This window comes from Hypomesus nipponensis, chromosome 19 (genome assembly GCF_054491055.1).
Source record: "Hypomesus nipponensis isolate SF chromosome 19, ASM5449105v1, whole genome shotgun sequence".
NCBI lineage: Eukaryota > Metazoa > Chordata > Actinopteri > Osmeriformes > Osmeridae > Hypomesus > Hypomesus nipponensis.
This window is the reverse complement of record NC_140379.1, coordinates 1,457,501-1,477,285: the sequence shown is the minus strand read 5'-3', so window position 1 is coordinate 1,477,285 and position 19,785 is coordinate 1,457,501. Positions and strand designations below refer to the sequence as shown.

The 19,785-nt window shown below is 46.6% G+C and overlaps 2 protein-coding genes across 6 annotated transcripts in view; both read right to left on the bottom strand.

Annotated features, from left to right (window-relative positions):
• Positions 1-696: 696 nt before the first annotated feature.
• On the bottom strand, positions 697-12,930 carry depdc7a (DEP domain containing 7, paralog a). Of its 4 annotated transcripts, none has more exons than XM_084681764.1 (9): positions 12,216-12,930; positions 5,782-6,220; positions 4,340-4,470; positions 3,953-4,145; positions 3,460-3,677; positions 2,915-3,057; positions 2,221-2,346; positions 1,359-1,437; positions 697-1,089 (listed from the first exon to the last, which is right to left on the bottom strand). In XM_084681764.1, exons 2-9 carry the CDS (start codon positions 6,207-6,209, stop codon positions 884-886), a joined length of 1,524 nt encoding a protein of 507 aa, XP_084537890.1. In that variant the 5' UTR covers positions 6,210-6,220; positions 12,216-12,930; the 3' UTR covers positions 697-883. The 4 variants fall into 4 exon arrangements, with proteins under 4 accessions (XP_084537890.1, XP_084537888.1, XP_084537889.1 ...); XM_084681762.1 differs by having other exon boundaries at positions 5,782-6,217; positions 12,216-12,929; XM_084681763.1 differs by lacking the exon at positions 12,216-12,930 and adding an exon at positions 9,787-9,933 and having other exon boundaries at positions 5,782-6,217.
• A 4,530-nt stretch (positions 12,931-17,460) lies between these two features.
• qser1 (glutamine and serine rich 1) overlaps positions 17,461-19,785 on the bottom strand; it is a 16,263-nt gene continuing 13,938 nt past the window's right edge. Inside the window, exons 11-14 of one of the 2 annotated variants that reach the window (XM_084682708.1) lie at positions 19,709-19,785; positions 19,352-19,447; positions 18,681-18,800; positions 17,461-17,591 (exon numbers count right to left, since the gene is read on the bottom strand). The exon at positions 19,709-19,785 is cut by the window's right edge and continues 67 nt beyond it. In XM_084682708.1, the coding sequence (XP_084538834.1) occupies positions 17,547-17,591; positions 18,681-18,800; positions 19,352-19,447; positions 19,709-19,785 (338 nt within the window). In that variant the 3' untranslated portion in view covers positions 17,461-17,546. Of the gene's footprint in view, positions 17,592-18,659; positions 18,801-19,351; positions 19,448-19,708 lie in introns of those variants that run through there. The other variant, XM_084682709.1, reaches the window with a different exon arrangement.

Here is a 19,785-nt window from a genome sequence, read left to right as displayed (position 1 = left end):
AAAGGAGAGAGAGAGGGAGAGAGAGAGAGACAGAGGGAGAGAGACAGAGGGAGAAAGACAGAAGGAGAGAGACAGACGGAGAGAGACAGAAGGAGAGAGACAGACGGAGAGAGAGAGCCTGAGGGATAGTTCTTCTGAATGTCAGCAACTATTTACAACAACAGAAAATCACTTTTAAATTTAGAGATTTCAAATTTCCGCTTGTCTGTTTCCCCTCCAGACACTGTGTGTCTCCTATTGTGCTTGCGAGCGCATGACAGTGAGTGAATCTTTCTCCGGCCCATCCTCAAGTCTTTATTCACAACACTCCATGTTGCGTAACCACAAAGACTACATTCATAGGAACAGGATATGCTGAACTTTTGACCTATAAACTGGCTGCAGAAGGGGCTGTTGTGCAGAGGAAAGTCCACAAGTCTAGCTGAGCCACATGAGGGTGTATAGCTTAGTGGTTAGAGCATGTGATGGCAGAATGAGAGGTTACAAGTTCAAATCCCTTGTTGAACTGTGTGACGCTGAGGTAAGTATCTGATTAATGAAGACGTTATCGTGAGGAATAAGTGTTTGTCCTGCTCGGTTCTGACGCTCACACTGACAGGTAGACTGCTTAAATAGTTACATGTTTCCTGGATGGGGATTAGTCTTGAGAATCCAGTGGCATCAAATGTCTTAAGTCTCCCAATAAACTGATAAATATTCAAACAACAACAGAAAATATATTTATTAGCTTTCACATTAATTTCTTTGTCACATTCAAGTCAATAGAATCCGTTTGTACATATGCACATTTTTCTTACAACATTTACAAGACCTTTGTTTCGGTCGAGCGACTTTACATATCATACATAATACTTTTCTAACCCTCAACGGAGCAGATTCCACGTCAGCTAGAGATCCTGCTGCCAAAGTACTGGATGAAGATCTCAGGGTGTCCCCTGTAGAACTGCCCCAGCAAGCGTCTCTTCTCCTTAGGGGAGAGTCGGGGGTTCTCTGTGATCGTCCTCAGCAGTGACCACAGCTCCTCCTTCGTGGTCTGGTGAGCGTTCTCCTCCAACGCCTTCCCTGTGACCCGACTGCAGAAAGAGGGACCTGGGAGGGGTATGGGGGGGGGGGGGGGGTGGAAGAGGTGGGGTAGGGGAGGAGAGGATGGAGGGGTAGATGGTGGAGGGGTGGAGGAGGAATAAAGATACATTTGATGTGTTGATCCAAAAAACACTGACATAGGTCAAGGCCTTACCACGGCGACCCAGGTTCAAATTCTAAAAAGGCCAAAAGAATGTCTTAAAAGCCCCCTGAAAGAATACATCCCTTCAGACAAGTGGACAAATAAATACGAACGATTGAATTCTGTCACAAACCTGTGTTTACGTCCGCATCCTTGCCCTTCACAATGTTGGTCAGCCTGTCGCTCACTAGCTTGTGCAGCGACACAGGAATCTAGAGGAAGACAGGGAAGAACAGGTTCAGGGGAAACCTTCCTTTTGTGTACTGATTTCATCTGCACTTGGCAGCTGTTTTTATCCGACCATAAAAGACGGCCCCTTTCCTCCGTGTGATCTCTCGAACCAAACAGTCTGTAAGGGAAGTGGGGTCGGGATGAGGACTTTCAGGGCTGGGAGATGGTGTTTCCTGGCTCGGTCCTCGAGAACTGTCTCTCCTGCTCCCTCCGGAGCCGGGAGAGGAGGTGACACACGTGAGCAAGTGGACGGTCTGCTTTGTGAATCACCTTTTAATGTCAATAAGCATGTTTGGGAAGTAGACAGACTATAAATGGAGTTGGTAAACAACGAGAGCCGTTTATCTGTAGCACGCATGCACTCGCACAAACATTAATACACACATGCAAAAAAACGCGCACATGCATGCAATACATACAAAGTTAAAGCACACATTCTGTTGTGTGTACACAACAGTATAGAACACAACAGTGTATTAACAACATAAGTGTAACAACAGCAAAAAAGTGTAACAACATCATTCAATCACATCCCCTTCATATATGGCCATGGGTGATCAACAGTCTCTTTACTCAGTCATGTCGACATCGCTGAGATGCTGACATCCATAACGTGGCCATTCTTCTTGTTGCCTTCTGCCTTGCTCCATGGTAGCTTCGTAGACTATCTTACGTTTGTTTTGCGTGACAGCCAGGAAATGCGAAATGGAGAGCAATGACAATAAATAATATTGCTCATACCACCACCACCACCACACACCCACCTTAAACAGGTCAGAGTGGTTGTCCAGCAGAAACAGCACCATCAGGTCCACCTTGCCCTTGGCCAGACCCACCCGGCTGACTAGGGCCTTGGAGAACGACCGCTTCACCGCCATCCTGTTCTCTATCTGAGACACCAGGGAGGGGACAGAGAGCTTAGCGGTTAGAGCATGGGTTCAAATCCTCCTTGTACTGTGCCTCGCTTTGGTGGTTGGAGCCCGGGTTCAAATCCCTCCTGTACTGTACTTTCCCTGGGGATGAAAAGCATCTGCTAAATGAATATTATTATCATTAATATATGATTATATAATACAATATTCTAAATATTTTGAAAAACCAACTCCAGTTTCGAGGCTCATGTAGATGTGGTATACTCATTTAGCAGACCCTTTCATCCAAAGCGAAGCACAAATAAGATAAGATCTGTAGAGTGCTGAACAGAACGTTTCTTTTGTTCACAAAGCTCCAGCAGTGTGAGTGATTCCAGGCAGCCTGCTTGCTCCTTATCTTATACATTACCACCACTACTGTGATATACTGGTCTGATGGTAACAGAAATGGGAATACTTCCTTAATATGATGTCATAAATTTGATAAACACTGAGAATGTCAAATGTTGTGTGCAGGCACACACACACACACACACACACTCACACACAGCCTCCCCCACACACACACACACACCTCCCCCCTCACCTCAGGGTGCAGTTTGACCTCCTGGGGCCTGGCGGCCACGGCCATGAACCTCAGCAGCCTCCGTAACTCCTCCCTGCTGTGCCCGTCCTGCAGCCTCACACACACCTGCAGCGCCTCCAGAGCTTGCTGCTGCTTGCCGTTCACTAGCACACACACACACACAGGTACACACACACACACACACAGGTACACACACAGGTACAAACACACACACACAGGTACACACACACATACAGGTACACACACACACACAGGCACACACACACACACACAGGTACACACGCACACACAGGTACACACACACACAGGTACACATAGGTACACACACACAGGTACACACACACACACACACAGTGTAAAGTTAGTTCAGTGTTGCCAGGAGCCAACAGATTTACAGGTTTATACTCCTCAAGTGTAACGAGGTCAGCTGGTGTTTTAGCTGCTATCTCTGAAGAGTAACTGAACACTGCTACCACAGCACCTCTCCCCCACCCACCCTCCCCCTCCCCCCGGTCCTCCCCCACCCTCCCTCCCCCGGTGCTCACCCAAAAGGTCAGAGATCCCGGTGTGGATGTCGAAGACGTGGTTGCAGAGCAGGGGCGGGCGCTGGGCTCCATACTCCCGGGCCAGCAGCCCATACAGGAGCCTCTTGCTCTGGCCGCGCTCCTCAGAGCAGCAGCCCAGAGCTCGGCTCACCTCCACTACCAGCTGGTCCGGGAGGAACTCCAGACAGTCTACGGCTGCTGACAACCACTCATCAGCCCTGGGAGGGAGGGAGGGAGGGAGGGAGGGAGGGAGGGAGGGAGGGAGAGAGAGAGAGAGAGAGAGAGAGAGAGAGAGAGAGAGAGAGAGAGAGAGAGAGAGAGAGAGAGAGAGAGAGAGAGAGAGAGAGAGAAAGAAAGAAAGACAGAAGAGAGGTAATAAGAGAGAGAGAAGGGGAAGGAGGCAGAGAGAAAGAGAAAGGGGGGAGAGTGTTAGGGTTCGAATTATGTGTGTGTTTGTGTATGTGTGTGTGTGTGTATGTGTGTGTTTGCTTACTGTGCCTCGCTGAAGGCCTTGAGCACCTCTCTGTCCAGGTAGCTGGAGGAGGAGAGCAGGTCCGGGTCGCTGTCCAGACCGTGCAGGGGGGGTGTGTGTGTGGGGCTGTCCTGCAGCAGGTTCTCCAGCAGGGGGAGCTCTATCAGGAGCAGCAGTCTGCTCACTGCCTGCTGCCTCCACACCTCGTCCACCACTGCAGAAGAAGAGGAGCACATCTCCATGTCTGAGAGGGTGAATAGACACACACAATACATATACACACACACACCTCACACATACATACGTCATACATTTACACACACAATACATGTACACACATACACACACATCTACACACACAAATATAACTTGTGTGTTTCTTTAGCAGCCCCGCCCCTCTCGGCTCACCTTCCTGGGAGAGCCCCAGGTGGGCCATCTGGGGGGTGATGGTGGAGCTCAGGCACAGGTGCCCTAGGACCTCCTCCAGGGACTTGTCTGTTTTCACCGGCGAGTGCGTGATGTAGCTGGGATACTCTTGTCTGGAGAGGAGCAGAGCAACCACAATCAGCCGACATGATTGAGATAATCAAGGATGGTCTCTATTTCTGGGACCAACATGTTTTTCAGTTGCAGGCATCTAAATTAAGCACTTAATTCTGAGAAACCATTTTAGTTGGATTCAAATCAGACCCAAATCAAATGAGTTTGACAGAAAACGTTCCCATTATGACAATTTTATCCGACTTCTGTTTGTGTGTTTAAGAGACGCAGTTTAATCACGTTTCCATGAGAGGCCGTTATGAAGTTCCAGTCCTGGAGATTGCTGTCAGCCTGCAGGGAACCCGCCCCCTACATCCATCCTACCTCCACCCTACCCCTCCACCCTACCCCTCCACCCTACCCCTCCACCCTACCCCTCCCCCCTACCCCTCCACCCTACCCCTCCACCCTACCCCACCCCCTACCCCTCCCTCTACTCCTCCCCCCTACCCCTCCACCCTACCCCTCCACCCTACCCCTCCCCCTCTCCCCTTAACTGCTCCCCATGTCCGCCCTACATCTCCATCTGTCTCCCCCTCTTAGGCCTCTCCAACTCCTCACCGCTCTACAACCTTTCTAGACAGCCAACTGTAGTCTTGTTACAAGAGTTATAACACTGGAGATTTCTGACTCTCTTTCTCTCTCTCTTCAACACCTGGCCTTTCAACTGACGCCAGGAGGAACAGGGGTTGAGAGTGGATGATTAAAGCGTTGGGAGGGCCAGTGTGAGATGGTAATCAATGGAAACAACCTGATACACAGAGATGGCAAAACACATCCTTCACTCAAGTAGAAGTACAGATACTCAGGTTTAAAAAGACTCAAAGTTCAAGTGCTGACTACACCTTTTCACTCAAGTAAAGGTAAAAAAAGTGTGGGCTCTGCCTTTCGAAACAAAAAAAATAAAAATAAAGTATAGTACAGTCCTCATCAAGCATATTTTTTCAACTTTTCGAAGATATTTGTAAAACCTTTAGAAAGTGTTTTTTTTTCTTCTTAAGAGTGAAAGTAAAAATTTGTAAAATAAATTGTGAAGTAAAGCACTGATACCAGAAAAATCTACTTAAGTACAGTAACAAAGTATCTGTACTTGGTAACTTTCCATCTCTTCTGATATACAGCTGAGAGTCCGATCTACACGATGCACAGTCATGCTGTGTCACATGCAAACGGACTGAAGTCAAAGATTGTCCTGAAATACCAGTCTGCTCTTTTAAGGACTGAAAACACAGTAAATAAGCTGAGGTGAGGAGTGTGTCTGATCTTAAACTGCCCTCTCTCTTTTAAGGCTAAAAAGCTGAGGGGTGTACCGTTCGCTGGGAGTGTTCCTGTCGATGCTGGAGTCGTAGCCGCTCTCGAGGGTGCTGGTGGAGTGAGCCTCGGCCAGCCCGGGGGACCCAGCCCCCCCACTGAGGAAGCGGTAGAGACTGCAGCTGCTGTCCTCGAACGTGGCCCTCCTCTTCTCCTTCCCAAACACGCAGGTTCCCACGCTCTCGAACACGTGCGAGTCCATGAGCGCCTGGCACAGACGCACGGCCTTGGAGCGCGGCACCTCGGCGTCGCCGCAGAAACGGCTCTGGATGACGTGGGCCAGGACCACATCCACGGCCTCTGACCCCAGGAAGCAGTCCTGGTAGGCCTTCAGGTTGTGGCGTCGGCGCTTCACCTCCACGCGGGACTGGAGGGTGGAGATGATGCTGCCCCAGATGAAGGTGGCCCGGAACGGCTGGCCGGCCATCCCCTGCTCTACTGGACCAGTAGGGGGAGGGGGAGGAGAAGGAGGTATAAAACGATTTAAACGTTTGTTCAAACTCCACTGACAAGTGTGAAAGCGAAATAGACATGCTCAAGTGAAGCTCATCCAAAGCCAGGCTTTGGGAGCCTTCGAGAGCGAACCTCCGTCGGGCTGATAGATTTCCACAACCTTCAGAAGATCCAAAATCAACAGCACATGCCTCATCAGCGAGGCTGCAACAGGGTGAGGTCTTAGTGTTTATAAGCCTCATGCTCCGAATGTACTGTACACACACACACACACATATATAGAAGACACACACACAACCACATACACACACACACACACACACACATATATAGAAGACACACACACAACCACATACACACACACACACACACACATATATAGAAGACACACACACAACCACATACACACACACACACACACACATATATAGAAGACACACACACAACCACATACACACACACACACACATATATAGAAGACACACACACAACCACATACACACTCACACACACACACATATATAGAAGACACACACACAACCACATACACACACACATATGTACAGTCAGACACACACAGGAACTCAGACACACACACACACACACTGCCGCCCCCTCTCTGTCCAGATACAATGTTCAGATTGTGAGCTTCCTCTAAATGGCTCCCAGAATGCTCCTCTCCCTCATTCTCATTTCAACATGGTTGGCCACATTACACACACACACACACACACACACACTCACACACACTCACATGAGATCACAGCACTGAGGCTGATCATTTCAAATGCATCAAAAAGCATTTTATTTTAATCCCCACATGCAGATACAATTACACACACACACACACACACACACATCCACACATTAAACCCACACTCCATGTTCCCAGTACAGTTGATCTGCTCTCAGCCTCTCAACCGCTGAACTGACAATACTGGGCTGTTTCTCAAGGAGCTTCTACATGTGTTAGCACCATAGAGACAGAGGAGGGGGAGGGAGGGAGGGAGGGAGGGAGGGAGGGAGGGAGGGAGGGAGGGAGGGAGGGAGGGAGGGAGGGAGGGAGGGAAGGAGGGAGGGAGGGAGGGAGGGAGGGAGGGAGGGAGGGAGGGAGGGAGGGAGGGAGGGAGGGAGGGAGGGAGGGGGGGGGGGGGTGGAGGAGGTAGGGGAGGAGGGTAGTGAGGAGGAGGGGGTGGGGGAGGAGGGTAGTGAGGAGGAGGGGGTGGGGGAGGAGGGTAGTGAGGAGGAGGGGGTGGGGGAGGAGGGTAGTGAGGAGGAGGGGGTGGGGGAGGAGGGTAGTGAGGAGGAGGGGGTGGGGGAGGAGGGTAGTGAGGAGGAGGGGGTGGGGGAGGAGGGTAGTGAGGAGGAGGGGGTGGGGGAGGAGGGTAGTGAGGAGGAGGGGGTGGGGGAGGAGGGTAGTGAGGAGGAGGGGGTGGGGGAGGAGGGTAGTGAGGAGGAGGGGGTGGGGGAGGAGGGTATAGTGAGGAGGAGGGGGTGGGGGAGGAGGGTAGTGAGGAGGAGGGGGTGGGGGAGGGAGGGAGGATCAGACCTTGCAGCAATGAAGACTAACAGACCACCCCCAGTGCTGTCACTGACATTGATTTGACAATTGGCTGTGGACACAGCGGGATACTGTGTATGTGTGTGTGTGCGTGTGTGTGTGGTGTGTGGTACGTGTAGGTTTTGTTGGTCTGTGGCTATGAAGTCTTTTCATCATGCACCCCCCAGTGGGAAACACAGCAAGTCTGGTGTGCAAATGTTAGCCCAATCCTCAGGGACCAGCAGATAGGAACCATAAATCAGGTCTCCACAACATCGAAAAAATACACTAACCAATCTGACTCTGAGAGTAGAAAACTATCCACCTCCAGCTCAATAAAACTCACAGGTAGAAAAATACTGTTTATACAATTTCTATGTGACCAGCTCAGTGATGATAGAGCCTTTGACTGAAGATTAAATATTCGCAGGTTCGATTTCCCCCTATTTGTCGCTGTAGGTAAAAAGCTAAAGGAACACATTGTAACAAATCAGGACAGAGGATGTGCGAGGAGGAAGGAGTGGAACTGTCCTCTGATCTTGATGAACTACACTTTAAAGAGATGTGTCCACGTCATATTCTATCGTATTTTCCTCTCCGCGAGGCGAATGTCCTGGGCCGGTATTTACATATGGCGGATCTGTTATTTAATAGTTTGTCACGAACGGGTGACGGGATTTGAGCACCGGACCCGTTATCTAAGAATGAGAAACAACGTTCAATCTACATCATGCATACTACAGGCTTTTACTGTCCGTCTAGAAACTGACAATGCGTTTATCGGCTGATTAATTGGCGAAATTGCATTATAGGGGGATAAAATCATTGGTTTGGAGTTTTAGGAGGACGGCCATCTGGGAAACCCATCTGGGATTGATAGATTAGCGGGATATAACTTTAATCTTGGTCTGATAAATCCAGCGCGCTGACAAGGGAGCGCGCTCCACACCGGCTCTGGGTCACATGGGTGACCGTGCAGGATGAAAACAATCCTGGGAATGAGGCGGTTCTGTCACCTCGGCTTGGCTGATCAGGCGGAGATTTGAGGCCAGTTTGCATAGCTGCCGCCAACTTCCCTCCTCCCTCCCTCCGTCCTCTATCCTTCCCGGGCTCCCCCGCGGCCCTCTCCTCTCCCCTCCAGACTGAATGCATCAGGTGGGAATTCGCTCCTTTCTCGGTCAAGGGCAACAGAGAGTGATCTGTTTGCACACGGAGTCGGTAAATAACCGCAGAGGGAGAACCGTATACCGTCACACTGCTCTCTGAAGGTGCACGGCACCCCGTTTGATGTGTGATATGAAGCAGTGAACAATCCTATACGCTATATATTAAGGATTCCCAAAGTAGCCTAAAACGTGATGAAAACGATGTATTTTTTGGTTCTTTATTGACTGAACTATCGTTCCAACTGGTTAGATGCCGTCTTTCCACAAATAAAGACAACTGAAAGAAAGTATTTTGATTTTGAATGATAATTATAAACAGCAGGTGTTGGAAAGCTAGTTGCAGGCACGTCCAGACAGCAGAAACAGCCCGCGGGGACTGAAGGCTGAATGTAAATCTCAAACAGGCAAGTTCGAATTTGAATCTAAATACCTTTTGCGTCCTATTTAAATACTTGACCCCAAACAGCTTCACAAAACATAAGGAAAAAAGTAAGAAAAGGACATATGCTACATGTATAGGCAAACAGCTTACATAACGAAGGAAATGAATAGGCCTACTAAAATCCAAAAAAGTGTTACAAAATAGCCGACTTGTTATCTCATCCCGTGACACATGTTGATGGTGAAATAAGTTCAGCACAGTCAGCAAATTCCCTAAAAATGCAATAGCATTGAAAAACACCTAGGCTACTACGTCATGACAACACCGCTGGAGTAAACAGAAGTCATGAGGAACAATGATCAATCTATGTTCATTGATATGGTAACAATTAATCTAACCAGCGTTCAAACGGCTGCAAATGCAATGTTCTGAAAAGTCTCCGAAAACAATCAAAAACTCAGACCTTTATCACTGTTGTAAATGACTTGATGGTCGGTGCATGAGAAAAGTTCCCCTCGCGCTATACAGTTCGGTTACCGCACTTCTCTCCTCGATCTCCTAGTAGTCTTCGCGGTTGGTGTCTTACCGAAGCTTCATCCCGAAGCACTATGACGCAGACAGCCAACCCTGAAACCTCTTCCCATTCATTAACTATTCAGACGCGCTCAATTACGCCAATAACGCCTTCCCACTAATTACCATGATATAGTGACAATGCTCTCTCTTTTTTGTCTCTTCCCTCTCTTCCCCCCCCTCCCTCTCTCTCTCTCTCTCTCACCCCCCTCTCTCTCGCCCCCCCCTCTCTCTCTCACCCCCCTCTCTCTCGCCCCCTCTCTCTCTCTAACTCTCACGCTCTCAGTGTCAGTGTGTCTACAAATGAAGAGGAGAGTGACAGAGCAGGAGGGGGATAGTATATTATCTTTTATAGGTTTCTACTTAGGTAACTGAGCACCGGTTTATTTGTCAGATGTCATAAACTCCTTATGATTTACGGGTTCACCTTTTGCCTATATCTAGCCTATCTTGTTCCAGCCACTTCGCCGTGACTCAGTCTGCAAACCTTTGAAGGTATTCCTTCTTAACGAGGAAAATGATTCGTCATCAAGATGACATTACAATGCCCGGTACGTTGTTGCCGCTCTGCAAGTCATGTTAAATGACAAAGGTGAAACAGAAAATAAAACACAAATGCATTGACATTCACCCGACTTTAAAAAAAAATCCCGGTCCGGATCTCTGTGGCCGCCAGCTTAGCAACTCTGTAACAGGCAATACACCACGCTGCGAAATATGACGTCCATTCCAAACTTCGCCTTGTTAAACTGTGAAAACGCTGCACTGATAGCATAGTGCTGATAGCTGATAGCCACCGCTGTTCATCTATTGGAGGCCCTCTCTCTACTGTGAACACATGTGTCACAAGGTTTGACAGCTCATAAGAGAGTACACACACACACGCACACACAGACAGACACACACACACACACACACACACGTACACATATGCACACGCACGCACGCACACACTCACATATACAGACACACACACACACACTGCGCTGGAGGCCTAACCTGCGTCAGACTGTCAGTGACCTGGTTACTCTGCTGAACCGAAGGCTCATAGAGATTGTCTCTCCAAGACACAATGGAGAGAAGGATGAAGAACCAAACAAAGAAAAACAGGTTGGACAAAGACGGCTGCATTCACTGTGTGTGTGTGTGTGTGTGTGCGCGTTGTGTGTGTGTGTGTGTGTGTGTGCGCGCGCGTTGTGTGTGTTTGTGTGTGTGTGCGCGTGTGTGTGTGCAGGGAGGGGGCGTTGTTCTGTAGGAGGTAGAGTGTGGGTGAAGGGGGGAGAGTGGGGGAGTGGGTGGGGGTGTTCGGGTGAGGTGAGGGGGGGGGGGCAGATGATGAAGTCATTAAAGGAATTCACAACTTTAAAGAACTCTTTACACTTTATCTTACAATGTCTCCAGCACGACTCGTAACCATGTAAAACCACTAATTAAGTCATTCTGCAATACAAGAAGGGGAACAATAGCGACCTGCCAGGGAACAGGTGGGAACTCATTTAAAAGACAAAACCCAGGAAGCTATCAAAACGAAGCCCGCCACTCCTACAAAAACCATCAACAGGAAAAGAGCTTACTTACTAATACTCACAGACGAACATGCTAACCTGGAGGCAGAACGCAGAAAACAACAGCCGGAAGATTTTTACGATGAGTAATTCAGATGTTATTATTGCCATGTAGTATTCTATTTTTTTCTCCGCAGCTGAGATGTAGTCACTGTGGTTGCTAAATACAGAGATCCTCGACTCTGAACTGAACTAGGTTTCTGTTCCTTGATCTTCTGCAGTACTTCATTACACATTATTTGTTATGTTATTACATGTCACTAAAAGCATCTTCTAAATGAATACAATTTAGGATAAATGGTTCGTCATCCATTCTTGTCATTCCAATCAGCACTCATCCTCATTCCACAGAGACGTGTTTCTAGTTTAGAAACCCATGTGTATCACTTTTTGTTAAAACTCAAGTTATGACTTACACACCTCGAGGGAAATCAATGAGTCCGGTGTCATTAAGACGCTACTTTTGACTGTAGTGTGGTGACGGTCACAATACGAATGCTTTTGGGTCAGCTTGATTGCTTTGCTATTCCAACACCAGATCACAAACCAATTAGCCCTTCTTTAAGATCCAGGGAAAACTGACGTTACAAACACCCATGACGGTTCAGAAATAAATCTTCTTGGTTCAAGGGATAGAGACCGTTTCCCAAAACCACATGAGAAATCCTACCAGGAAATATCAACAAGTTATACCAATCCATAGCAGAACTTGATCAAATAAACACATTACATACAACTGAAAACATAAACGTACCTGTAGTCTGTAATGCTGATGGTGATGAGGTGTGAGCAATTCTACCCGGAGTGGAGAAGTTTCTGTGTCACAGCTGAAATCACAGCTAGCTCTGTGCCAGTCGGCAGCGCAGCATGATATGCGTTCACATGAGGCGCAAACAGGTTCCACCACTCTGTTAATGTATCGCAGTCAAATGTGTTGCTGTTTGGTAAACCAGCCACACAGCGGAAGGCATTCCGCAAACGCACACAACACACACAGACGTACGCACACATTTACAAAGGCATACACGCTCAACGCACACACATGCGGACACATACACACAACGGAACAGCTTTCAGGTGAACACAAGAGAATTCGTCCACAAGGTCAAAGCCGTGTTTGTTCACCTATGTTCGGATACGTCACGTTATTTCCCTGAAGCGACTCCTTAGTGTATCGGTCAAACAATGTCAGAAAACCGTATGCCTTTACCAGACGCTTTTATCCAAAGCGATGAAGAAGTGGGATTTGAACTTGCAGTCAAATGCTACTACTGAGATAAAGGGTAGCCTACAATGAACGGCACATAGGCCTACGTGTTTCATGGATTTGTTTTGTTAAGTTTGCTGGTTTGGCCTGAGGACTAACTTACGCCATTGTTTATAATCAACATTAAGAGGACTTCTGGGAAAATCCCTCGCGTAGACAAGAGGAGGGTCAGGACCTTATCGGCCTGCCTTGCATCCGACAGGTTTTGGGGGTTTGAGTAGCCTAACTTCTTTCCAATGGCTGAGATATTTCTCAGTTTGTTGTTTTGCAGCATGTTTTTAATTACAAAACACCAACGCGGCGCTATTTTCCATGGGTCAATCTCCCAGTCTCACGCTGTTTCAAACAATTCCCTCAGTTCTCCCACTTATGGAAATATGTGGCTTATCAATATTCATATTTTCAACTGGAGGGCATGGCGTCAAACAGTATGTCCACCCTTACCGACCTCGCCCGCGCCGGAATCCTTACAGCCACCCCTCACCGACCCCCGCCTCCGAGAGCTAAAGGACAGGGCACAGAGGTCGCTTTCTCCGGGCCGTGGCGGGAGCACAGGGCAGCGATTGTCATCCCCGGGGCGTTGGGTACGTTCTCAGCACTCTGAGTGACCGTCTGGACATTCATATTTAATTCAACGGGCCGCTGTCACAATGGCAGCCGCCCCTTCTCACTAAATAGTTTGGTCGTGAGGCCATGGTGGGCGCGCGACGCTGGCTGAGCTTCCCGCCATGGGGCTGCCTCCCAGCCAGGACATCTGTCACGAGCTGGACACACACAGACAGAAACACAACACACAGAGACACACACACAATGCATGCACAGAAATACGACACACACAAGCAGATACACACCATACTCCTAGCTTATGCAAGTGGCCATCCTGGTGAGTAAATTCAGGGCCGCCCATAGAAATAGGTATTTACTTATATTAACGCATGCATGTGTGTGCTTTCTCTCTCCCACATAAAACATGTAAACTGAGAGCGACTTACTCAGTGATGGGAGCTACATTATAGCCTAACAGTGGAAACAGTGGCTCGGCTGGTGAAAGTGGCTGGGGTGGTCTGATGGCTGTGCGGTTAGGGAGTCAGAGTATTAATCAGAAGGTTGTTGGTTCGATTCCCGGTCGTGCAAAATGACGTTGTGTCCTTGGGCAAGGCACTTCACCCTACTTGCCTTGGGGGGAATGTCCCTGTACTTACTGTAAGTCGCTCTGGATAAGAGCGTCTGCTAAATGACTAAATGTGAGGGGCATGTGGTGACAAACAACCAGGGATGAATGGGATATATGGTAAACTGATTGGAATGGTTGTAGATTATGTTGCACAGCCAATGTGTCATATATTAAACACCAGTTTGAAACTATCAATCTTCCCTCAAGCCTGGAAAGAAGCTAAAATTATTCCCCTGCCTAAAGACAAGAATTCATCATTTAGTGGCCCTTTAATGTCTTCCAATAAGCCTGTTACCAGCACTGAGTGAGATTCTTGAGAAGGCTGTACTTAATCAAATACAGGAATACTTCTCAGTAAATAATCTGTTAACAAAGTCCCAACATGCTTACAGAAAGGGACATTCCTCATGCACAGCACTGACGCTAATGGCAGATGACTGGTACAGAGATCTAGACAACAATATGTTACGTGGAGCAGTCCTCTTGGACTTTACAGCAGCATTTGATCTCCTTGAACATAAGCTTCTTCTGGAAAAACTGGTGTGCTATGGCTTTAAACCATCGGCAGCTACCTGGATGGGAAGTTACCTATTAAATAGATCACAAAGAGTCTTCTTTAATGGAAGTCACTTAGACAGTGTTCTGGTGGATGGTGGAATTCCACAGGGAAGCTGTTGAGGCCCACTAATGTACTCGATCTTCACTAATGATCTACGTCAAGTATTCGTCGTCGTCGTCATCTGCCGCTTGTCCGGGGATCGGGTCGCGGGGGCAACGACCTAAGCAGGGAGGCCCAGGCTTCCCTCTCCCCGGCCACTTCTACCACCTCTTCCTGGGGGACCCCGAGGCGTTCCCAGGCCAGCCGAGTGACATAGACGTCAAGTATTAAGAAGTGCAAATCTACGTATGTAGGCAGATGACACTACTGTATATGCATCAGCAAAAACAGCAGAAGAACTGACTGTCGTCCTAAACAGGGAGCTAAGTTCCTTTGGAAAGTGGGTCCTTGATAACAAGATGGTTCTCAATTTAGCTAAAACAAAAAGCATCATCTTCGGGTCTAATCCTAGATGATAAACTGTCCTGGTCAAAGCATCTTGACACCATTGTCAATAAAATGGGCAAAGCACTGCAGACATGCAGTCAGACAATGCAGAAATCATCTTACACCTGATCTAGGAATAATGGTAGTTAGCTCTCTTGTTCTGTCACAGCTGGATTATTGCCAGATAGTATGGGAAAATGCCACCAAGAAATACCTGAATAGATCACAGCTTGTACAACACAAGGCTGCACACTTTGCTCTACAGTGTCCTTACAGAACCAGCATACAAAGTATGCATGCCAGTCTCCACTGGCTAAAAGTTGAAGACAGGCTGATTGCTGCACTTCTTTTGTCAACATGGCACCTCTTGCAGATTAAAACACCAGCTGATCAGTACAGGCAACTAAATAAAACTGTAGCCTCACATAGCTATGCCACTAGACGAGCAACAGAAGGCAGGTTCTCACTCCCCAGAGCTAATACCAACTTTCTTAAACTAACTGTGAGATACAGGGCCATAAAGTCTTGGAACCTACTACCAACGGAAATTACAAACACGTAAATGTATGTTCAAAAAACAAATAATGAAACACTTTGGTTCAGTACACTTACCAGATGGTAATGTGTTAGTACTCTTACATGGTTTGCAGTTTACGCTTCTATGGAATTGGATGTCAGTGATGTAGTAATATCATGACAAAGGTAAAATTGCATAACCACTAGGTAAATTTTTTATATTTGTCATGTAAATTTGTATGATCATTATTTTTAAGTATTTTAACTTTTGATACTTGTAATGTAATGTATGTTTTAAATAATAGATATTGGTATTGTAATGTATGTTTCAGATGTTAGAATGTAAGTCTTATACGTGGCCCCCACTAAAAGTCGCTCTGTCTATGGGTAGAGCTAATGGGGATCCTTCTAAATAAAACATAAACATAGCAAGACAAATACATCTATATACATAAAACTTAAACGAAGTTTAATAAATATAACTGAGAGGCCTTAACAACTTCTGTGGCGCCGGACCAGACACACACACAAACACACACATCAAAATAACAGTTTGACACACCGAGATCTGCTACACTCACACCACATTTTCTAGTATAAAATGCAATTCCTTCATCTTTACCTATTATACAGCCAGTTTCATTGTCTTTCTGGATGCAAAGTCTTTAATAATGTATTTGAAGTCATTTTTTAAAGCCATTTCACACTCAGTGGAAAGTATTGTGATTGAGCCTCTCCTGGCTCATTGTGAAACGCAAGTCATTTCTATGATTTTGAGTTTACTGAAGGTCCTTTCTCCTCCTGCCACAGTTAAGTGGTTACGGTAAAGTGCAGAATATCCTCAGAGCAATAGGAGCAATGCAGAACATGCGTTTTCTTAATGTCAGCTTTGCTCTAACTAGCTTCCTCTTGGCTAGCATCGTGGCTACTGCTGCTCGTCTCTGCAGCCTGGCTGGGAGCTTCTTTCGGAGTTGACTGGAAAAAAATGTTTGACTTTTATTTGGGGGTAATGCCCTTGATAGCGCTCTCCTTTTTTATTTTCTGATATCTGAACAGGTCCTATCATAGCAACAAAATGTAGTCTACTCTGACATTAGTATTAGCTCAACATTAGATCAATAAATGACATTGCTAAACAAAAAACGACTCATACCATTTTTAGGAGAGGGGGGGGGTTCATTATGAAACGGGCTACATCTTACTAAAGCAACATTACAATGTTTATGTTAGTTTTTTTAAATTAATGGTGTGTATTTCAGTTCAAAATAAAATGTGTTTATAATGTCTTAAAATATTTAGGACGAACATGATTATAGCTGGCATCGCGGCTAGGCCCCCTACCACGGCTGGGCCCCAGAAAGTTTCCCCCCCTTTCGGGCGGCCCTGAGTAAATGACATGTCATGAAGAGAGGGTTCGAGTCTCCCTCAGGTCTGTGTGAAAGTGAGGGGTGACCAGCTCGAACACCCTCAGAACCTGGAGTGGCTGCTCACTGGACACACACTGCCATGAAGTGAAGTGTTTCAACTTCCTTGTTAGCAATAAGCCCTTAAGCCTGTGGTGGCAGGGTCTAGTGTCATCTCACCTGACCTTGTCAGGTTTTTGAGGTTCTTTGAGGTTCCTCTCTGGTTTCTCTCGAAAGTCATCTACTGCTCAACAATGTGAGGTATTATTTATGCTATCAGATGGTTGAGACAGATACAATTAGTAAGTATTTTCCTATGATTCTACCAGTTTGGTTTGCTGGCAAGTCCAGCAAACACACACACACACACACACACACACACACACACACACACACACACACACACACACACACACACACACACACACACACACACACACACACACACACACACACACACACACACACACACACACACACACACACACACACACACACTGAGGTAGTCACTGGACAAACAACCAATGTAAGATTAAAAGCAAACACAGGAGATATATGAATGTTTCCTGAAAATGTGTCCGACACACCAACGTCCATTTTTGGTAGGAAATTTATTTTCACATATTAGAAAATAACTGCAGTGTGTAACACAGCCACACTTGAAAAGCAAAAAAAAAAAACTATTCGAACACCGTCTGCATAATCTGTTCAAAGTCGAGGAGAATCTGTATTTAAGAAATAGTTGTTTTCAGATACCATACAATATGTTTCTTGACATATAAACTTACAATATAAGGAATCTTCTCTAAAAAAAGATGGAAAAGTGTATTACAAAGAGTAATGAACATAAAACAAATATTTCCTCCTGTGAAAAATACATCTATTAGTGATAACATTTTCTAAAGAACTAAAGGCCTTTGTCGAATTCTTTTTTTTAAAAATGGTTTCATAATTGTATTTTTTTACCTCAGATACAAGTGAAGGTAATGCAATTTCTAAAAGCAGTTAGAATTACACCGTCTTCACATCCAGGGTACTATCATTTGATTGAGTGAAAGAGTTATGAAACTACAAAAAGTTAAGTATCTATATTATATCAAACTCTTCCTTAAAATAATCACTGTGATAAAACTAACCCCATCCCCTCCTTTTTTTGTTTTTATACAAAATTTACATTATATATAAATTTGGCGCTCCATTCTGAAAATGGATGTTTCACATATATATTTATCTATGTTTATATATTTATACACAATAAGTAATAACCCAACCTCTTAACTCGTTGAAAGTTGACAAAGGCTTGCTGCAGGTCCTCAGGGCTCTGTGTTCTGATTGGCTGGCTTCTACTTCCTATGCTTTCTATCTAGTGCATGCTCATTGGTTGCGATTTACAAAAAAGGATATAAAATAATAATAATAATACAGGGAAAATAATTAAAACAACTAAGCGTATAATGAACAGGTTTATGACACGGGGGTGTGGGTGTGGCATCTTCCCCTACACTGTGTAACACATGGAGAGCATTCAGCCAATGGGATGCCAGGCTGAAGCCCCTCCCCATTGTTGTTGTTATGACGATGGGTCTTCCAATTAGTGCTTTCAAAAACAAGACAGGGGGAGTGGGGTCCAGTCACAGGTTGCCCCCCTCCCCCTCCCCTCCCCCCTCCAGATAGGTCCCCTCCCCCTCCTCTCATCCCTAATCACCCCCCCATCCCTCCCCCCACCCATATCCCTCCCTCCCCCCTAAGGCTCCCTCCCCCATCCCTCCCTCCTCGTCCCCCCTTGCCCCCAGCTATCTGCAAGCTAGCTGCACCTGGTTGAGCAGCTCTCCGTAGCGGTTGAACAGAACCTCCACCCAGGCTGTGTTCTGCATGCACAGCTGCACCGCCTGGTCCTGCCCCAGCGCCCCTGCACGCACCTGCAGGGAGGCGATCTGCAACACACAAACAAGCGCACCCAACGCCCAGGTCATTAGTGTTGCCAGCAGTGTGACTTAAAGATTCAAGAATAAAACTCATTTTAAACCTAGTGCAATGTAGAAGAATTTACCGAAAGTGCAATCTAAACAGAAATATACAATACTGAACAAACGCAAAATAAACTAGTAAACAAGTAAAACTATTTATGAATGTAAAGAAGAAAAAAATAGTATTTAACAAATATCTATAACGATAAACAGACATCAAATCAAGCGGTGTTCAGGGAGACAGAGGTGAGGTCTGTCCTCTGAGCTTGTCGGTCACCCCCGGGTCATGAAGGAGCATCGGTGGTGATTAAGGTCACAGTACTGTCTCCTTATCTTGCTGCTTGACCAACAGACGACCCAGCCAGACTGAGACCACGCTCATCTCCCCACGGCAACGCACGCTCGTCACGGCTGATAGCGTCGTTTCCTTCAAAACACCCCCTGATCCTGGGAGCCTAGCTAGCATGTCTCTATGGGGGGTGTGTGTGTGTGTGTGTGTGTGTGTCGCTGAGTCTCACCTCATCTTTGCACATGAGGTATGTGTGGTACTTGTAATGTTGGAGAGAGTGGTAGAGAGACAACCACTGTGTGTTCTTCTGGTCCACAGTGTACTCCTAAAGAGAGACAAACGTTCTGTGAGCCGTAGGAAGCAGTGACACAGTCGGTATATGACCCCCTCTAGTGGACAAACATGTCAAGTGTTTCAAGGCTGTCTATGCTATCAATACACCCGCTAAGTGTTTACCTCGCTTTGGATAAAAGCATCTGCTAAATGAGTTACATGTAAAATGTTTGTTAAAAAAAAGGTTTGTGTGGATCAGGATCAATTAGGGTTAGTTATACATAAATGTCAATGAGGTGTGTGTGGGTCATACCAAGGGCAGTGTGGAGGGGGGTTTGGAAGGCTTCATGGTCTTGCGGTTGTAGGCCTTCCCGCCCAGGCGCACCTTGA